The 7,134-nt window shown below is 41.4% G+C and overlaps 1 protein-coding gene across 1 annotated transcript; it reads right to left on the reverse strand.

Moving 5' to 3' along the window:
• Positions 1 to 208: 208 nt before the first annotated feature.
• On the reverse strand, positions 209 to 1,030 carry LOC149186743 (uncharacterized). Its single transcript, XM_089409433.1, has one exon. It carries the CDS (start codon positions 1,028 to 1,030, stop codon positions 209 to 211), a length of 822 nt encoding a protein of 273 aa, XP_089265559.1.
• Positions 1,031 to 7,134: the final 6,104 nt, after the last annotated feature.

Genomic DNA, 7,134 nt, shown 5'->3' on the forward strand with positions numbered 1-7,134 from the left:
CATGATTGTCCCAGATTGACAGATCATAAACGCTGTTTACTCCCGCTCTTTCTAGCCAGTTTCTGAGTTCAACAATTTCTTTGCTTTCTGCCAGAGGATCACTTCCCATTATTCGATCTTTCCACAGGTGGGTGCGCTTACCGTTACCAGGGATTCTATACATGAGTTTTTTGAAAAATTCGCTGCTTTTGCAGCAGAGCCTCCATACCTACGTACAAGATGCTGAGTTCTCCAATTGCATTTTCCTGAGAGCCGCATTGTCTGCATATTTTGACTGTAAAATGACACTGACGGGATGAGTGGGGTCGTGGATCATTTTCCACAAGAGTTTACCGCCCAACGCTGTGTTGACCAGGGAGGGATCCCGAATTTGCAGTCCGCCCTCAACAATCGACCTCTTAACCGTGTCCCAGTTGACTAAGTGCATTTTTTTATCATTGCCTTTCCCACCTTGCCATAAGAAATCCCTGAGGAGGGTAGCGATCTGTTCCGTTACATGTTTGGGGGCCAGGAGAAACGCAGCCTGATAAATAGGGAGAGCTGACAGCTGAGTTTTGATTAGAATGGTTTTACTGCCTTTTGTTAACCAGTGTCCTCCCCAAGCAGCGATTTTAGATTTGATTTTGCTGATGATATGAGTCCAGAGGGACCTCTTGTTCACCCCTGAGGAAATGGGAAGACCAAGATACCTGAAACTGTCCCATTGAGCATGTCCTTTGAACCCGAGAATCTTAGAAATATTAGTGATCTCTTGCTGCTCAGTATTCCAACTGAAGATTTCGCTTTTACTCTCATTAACAAGAGCACTAGACACCTTGCAATAACTTCTCAGCACAGAGTCGAAGGCTTTCGCAATTCTGGAGGAAACACCTCCAAGGAGCAGTGAATCATCCACGAAGAGGGCGTGATTCAGGGGGGCTGAAACATTAGAGGGTTTGAGGCCCGAGAGAGAGCTAGCGGTTCTTTCAGCTGCTAGTTTATACTGAGGGAGTCCGCCATGAGGATGTACAGGAAGGGAGAGAGAGGGCATCCCTGCCTGATACCTCTCCGAGATTGGAAGAAATTGGTTGGACGACCGTTGATAAGGGGAGCAATCCATGGAGATTCAATACATGCTTTTATGAGCTGGACAAAGTGTTGAGAGAAGCCAAAGGAAAGAAGAACTTTACATAGGAACAAGCGGTTTACTCTATCGAATGCGTTCGCCATATCAAGTTTAATCAACATACCTTTCTCCCCTCGCTGTTTGCTTGAATGAATGGTCTCTTGTACTTGAATGACATTATCCATAATGTACCTGCCTTCCACGAATTCGCCTTGAGAACTGGAGATCAATTTTTTGAGCAGGGGCTTGATTCGATTTGCTAGGAGTTTGGCTATAATTTTGTAAGATGCGTTACACAGCGAGATAGGCCTGAATCTTGCAAAGGTGTCAGGGTTGGTTTCCTTGGGGATTAAAGCTAGATAGGTGGAATTGGTTCCTCCTCCTATCTTAGCTTTTCTCATAAAGCCTTTTATCATCTTGAGGAGATCAGTTTTGATAACTTCCCAGCAGGATTGGTAAAAATGGATTGTAAATCCGTCAGGCCCCGGGGCCTTATCGGCTTCCATTGACCAGATTACTTTGATAATTTCCTCCTCAGAAATGGGACTGCAAAGGGTTGTATTTTCATCAGAATTAACGAGGAGAGGGATGTTGGAGAGGAAGTCAGAGGCTTCCTCTTCATTGCCTTGGTTTCCTTCATTGTATAAATTCCTGTAGTGAGCTTCAGCAACGCCTTTCACCTGATTGAAACCTTTGCAGACTTGGCCCTCCGAAGTTTTGATTTCAACTATATGGTTCCGGGATAGTCTAGCTCTGTATTGTCTGTGGAAAAAAGTGGTGTTCCGGTCCCCTGCCTTTAACCATAGACTTTTGGACTTTAGTCTCCAGTATTCTTCTTCAGCTCGGAAGGATTGGTAGGTGGATCGTTGAGCTTTTACTTCCTCATCCAAGAGTTCTGCTGTAATGTCTTTATTTTCCATTTCTGTTTGCATGGAGTGCAACCTCTGAACTGCCTCTTTTCTTTGATTGGTTGGAGTGGGATCTGGCTTTTTTATCCATTCCTTCAACGCGTGTTTTGTGGCCTTCAACTTTTGTTCCTAGATGTAGCTAGAGGAGCCTGAGAAGGATTTAGCCCAGGCAGCTTTCACAGTCTCCATGAAGCCCACTTTCTCAATCCATAGAGGGCTGAAACGAAAGGGAATGGGGCCTAGATCTTCTTCATCTTCCAGAAGGAGCTGTATTGGCTTGTGATCTAAAGTCAGTTTGGGCAGAATTTTTATGGTGATGATCTTTTTATTCATCAGAAGGGTGCTTTGAACCAGAAACCTGTCCAAACTTGCAGAGATATGATCTGACCCAACATGATTGTTTGACCATGTGAAAAGCCCATGGACTGGAGGGAAGTCTAAGAGATCCCAAATCTGAACGAGCTCCTCCACAGAGGCCAGCATGGAGTCTCTGGTGCAGGAGCCGCCCCTATTCTCTTTTGGTTTCAGAACAATATTTAGGTCTCCTGCTATGATAATATTAATTGGGGAAATGCTGCTCTAGATAAAATGAAAGCGAGTTCCAACAATCTCTTTTTTTCAGAATAATTTACAGGAACATACAGATTGAAGAGGGAGACATTTAACTTACTAACTTTATGCGTCAATTATGTTAAGATCCAGTGCTGAGATTCTTGAAAGTTATTGAGCTGGAAGGTGCAATCTGACCAAAGAGTAGCCAGTCCTCCGGAGGTGCCCCTGGCGCTGACTGCCTTACCTATATTTTTATTCCACTTTGACTTGTTGATATCTAGAAGGGCTTGCCCTTCAATCTTGGTCTCTTGGAGCATGAGGATGTCTGAGGGTTCTGCTTTAAGAAGGTCCTTGATTGCTTCTAGTTTGGAGGGGTTCCCCAGTCCTTTGCAGTTCCAAGAGACAAGCTTCATTATTTACTTAGTGAAGGGGTGGGACCTCCCTTGGAAGGTCTCGGTCTGGTATTTCGCCCAATGGTCATTTCTATTGTGGCTTGACTCCCTTGAGTTTTAAGTCTTTCGACCTCTTCTTCTCTCATTTCTTTACGGGATTTCCTTCCAACTCTTTTAGAGGGGCGCTCATAAGTTTCATCCTCCGATGATCCTGAGCTTTCTATTACTTTTTTCCTTGTGACTTCTACATATGAGGGGTTGGTTGGACTGCCCTGTGTGACTTCGATCTGATTTTCTTTCTCTCCTTCTTTGCTTGGGGGTGTGCTTTCTACATGCACCAGGTTTTCCTGCTCAGAGGCTGCTGGGTTGATCTGAGTGCTCTTCTGCCTTCTTCTTGCAGTTCTTGGCGAAGTGTCCGTGCCCGTGAAAATGTCTACATTTGAAGGGGAGCTGTTCGTAGTCCAGTTCCTAGACATGCACCCATCCAACGACAGTAAGTTTGATTGCTTCCGGTAACCCCTCCTCTAGATCAACTTCAACGCATATGCAAGCACATGAGCACTGATCTTTTCTTGCAGCTTTGTCGATGTATTTACCCAGCGCATTTCCGATGTTCTCAAGGGATTTTTTATTCCAGTAGTGGAGAGGTAGGTGGGGGAGTCTCACCCATACCGGGACATCAGAAGGGACATCCTAGGAAGGGTCAAAGTATGGGGACCATTTGTTCAGATACAATCCTTGCGGTCCCATGAAGTATGGACCATTTTTGAATATTAAACTTCTGTCTTCCGGGCTTTCAAACACAAAGACAAAGAATCCTTTACCTACAAAGTAGCTTTTAATGCCCTCTTTGATCAGAGGGTTCCAATTTCTTTGTGTCCAGTCTTCTATTGACTTAGGAGAAGGCTAGAGGCCCGTGAACTGACCGATGAGGCATCTCTCTCCCAGATTCAATGCTACTTTGCACGTCTCTTCTTCAGGGAGGGCCACTGAGGGAATCGTTTCCATCTTCTTGATAAACTTCTGTTGAATCACCATTGGAGCTCACTTCGGACATGCTTCAACCATTGCACGGAACGCCAATACCTCCGGAGGAGGAATGGAAGAGCCCCCATTAGTTTCCATAATCGCTGAGGGGCGCCTCAGGACTGAGCGCGGGGGCGCAACAGCCACAAGGATGCGCGATGAGACACTCTGCAATCTGCAGACAAGATTTTGAGCCCTCCGCGGCAGTCAGAGGGCCGAGACGGCCAGCGGCCTCAGGCGCAGGGGGAGGGCGTTGGCTAGGTCAAGGCTCTCAAAAAATATTGCCGTTTGACCAATTTTTTTAAACCTAAGCAATAGTTCAACTTTATAATATTATTTTTTAATAACATTTAAATTTATTTTTCTCTAATCTAATTGGTTTTCTTCCTTCACTTCTTATTTGGTAATGATGACTTCTGCAAGTTTTATCATCATTATAATTGTACAATAAAAACGACAGATCTGACACCCAATGTACTAAGCCTTGATTTCAGCGCTGAGACTATGCCTTGGCACCGTAAATAACATCATTTGTTTGGCATAGCCCTCCATTCAAAGCAACATAAAGTTGTTTAATGATTTTCAATTAAACGGGCCTTAACAAAACAAGTGGTTGCGACTTGTCGGAGAAATATCAAATCAATTGACTAAACAAAAATGAATACATTGTTTTTTGCACATACTGTACACCAACTAGGTATATGACTGTTGTACTTTAGAGTTTAGAGTAATGGCAGAGAATCCTGGATTGCAGAACGTATTGGATTAGGTATAGTTATATTGTCTTGCAATACAATTTATCTTCAAACTCGTGAATCTTAAAATAAACTCAAATTTCTTGGACCATGTGCTTAAACATATTTTACACTGTTATAGCATTCAAACCAGTCAAAGATAATGCATACACATTGAATATGTCTAATGGTCCATAAACAAATTTGGAAGATAGGCTAGACATACTGATATTAGCAAAATTACGTTAATAAATGTTTTCTATGTTGTTTTTTTTTTTTCCTTTTAATACTAATATAATTATGTTAAACAATCAAAGCTTAAGCAATATCTTGACGTAGACATACCTAATGCAAGATAGACATTTCGTTAAACAAATAGTAAACATAGAACCTACATGTCATGAATGCATATATGGCCATAAATTTCTAAACTTCATATGAGAATCACCAAGAAGGCCATATGCCCCCTTAAGCTAGCTACAACAACACTTGTTAGTCCATGCATTCATTAACCATCCAATAACTTATGAAATCATGAATAAGAGTCATAGTAACTTAGAGCACATCATAAAACCATGCATATAACCAACATATAACCATAATAGAAACTATGACAAATCAACAATCAGATTACCATAATAATTAGTACAAGTGCTCATAGATCACAATAGGAAAATAACTCATATTAACATATGAAAATGCCAACCAAGTTAGGGACTTACACATACCACCTGACCATAGATTGGGTTGAACCAAGTCTCTCTTTCAGCAAATCACCCCCCCGCTCCATATTCCAAGCATGTTTGTGGCATCATAAGGCTAAACCAAAATAAAACCAACCAAGGCTTCCAGAAGCCAAACCACCTCAACCCTCAAGCACAATGATCTCACCTATATGGTCCATAAACCACTAACATTAACTATATTGGTCTCTACCCTAGTTTTCCAGGGCTCGAGGAACTAGTAGCTCAACCCACAACCTTTAGGGAACCCAAGTTGTTACAAGGCTTCAGATATCTCCCATCTCAACCCACAACCTCCAGGGAACCCAAGCTGTTTCAGGGCTCCAGAGAATTTGTCCCAACCCACAATCATAGGAAACTGAGAACCAATCAGAAAATAAAAAAGGGGAATCCACTACACCATGGTTATTTAGGAAATGGCAAGGCAAGGCTAAATCCAATGTCTAGCCAGACAAATCTCCATGCAAATGATAACACATAACCAAGGAACCACATGCATATACCATGCATCCAAAAACCAGCAAGGAGATCACACATGCGATATGTTACCTACAAAGTAAGCGCGTTGTAATTGTTGATACAATTGTCTCCTTGTGCACATTGCTTTCCTTTGCTTGTCTTCTTCCAAATCCAAGTGAATGTTAGAGTGCTCCAAAAATACTCTAAGTGTACAAGAGTGTAAGAGAGACAAATGCTAAAATGACAAAAGCTATCACTATTTCTCTAATGCCTTTTTATTATTTATGTCTCATTTTTCTTAATTTTTCCTCTAATTTCCCTTGCATGAAAATTGTGTCTCTTCATCTTCCTTTTCTCCTATTTTCTTAATTAAATGTCAAATATTAGCTCTTTGCGTTTGCTAATATGTTTTCCAATTTCCATAACCATTATTAAACCACAAGTGATGCCCACTATAATGTTTGTCCATCATTCAGCTTGGAATACATGTCCCATGATTTTGGTTTTATTTTATTTACATGGAAAATCAACCAGGGGCAGTCACAACCCCCCCCGCCCCCCCCTGGGGGAAGACCTTTCTCGGTGTTCAATGACACTTAGAACCAAGAAAACATGTTTTCCATGGAGCTTTATAACACAACTATATGTAGCATTTACATCATACCAAACTTTTGAAACCATGAACATGATATTGTTTATTGGAGCTTTATAACACAACTCGATGTATTATTTTTGCTCAACTAGCAAATAAAGGATACAAAGCCCGCATCTGATTAGACATCTCCCATGTAGCTTTGTCAGACCCAAAGTGCTTCCATTGCACTTTAGGTTTCTCTATTGCTTGGTTTTGGAACATGAGTTTATTTTCGTTGCAAAATGCACTGAGGTTATGGCTGTAACTCCCGCTCTAGTCCCACCTACAATACAGACTAATCAATCACATGATCAACATCCTGGACATATCTCTTAAGCAATGAAACATGGAAAACATCATGGACTTTCACTGTTGGCAGCAGTGCAAATTAACAAACTCTAGTACCTGTTGCTTAGTTTAAATATAAATAAATTAAAGCAAAAATATTGAATTCAAGTTAGTGTTAAGGTTTATAATTCAATTAATTTAGGATTTAATGATTGATAAATTGAGGTATTTTTTTAATTGTAATTCTCCATTTAGGCGGTGGAGAATCAAATCCTACCCAACTAGAATAATAA

Source organism: Pinus tabuliformis, chromosome 3_1, assembly GCF_031772625.1.
Source record: "Pinus tabuliformis cultivar Carrire ecotype Pingquan chromosome 3_1, CPIR1, whole genome shotgun sequence".
Classification (NCBI taxonomy): domain Eukaryota; kingdom Viridiplantae; phylum Streptophyta; class Pinopsida; order Pinales; family Pinaceae; genus Pinus; species Pinus tabuliformis.

What these genes read in the sequence shown, in the direction of transcription:
- LOC149186743 (XM_089409433.1), bottom strand. Translation starts at nt 1,030, where the DNA reads ATGCCCTCTCTCTCCCTTCCTGTACATCCTCATGGCGGACTCCCTCAG.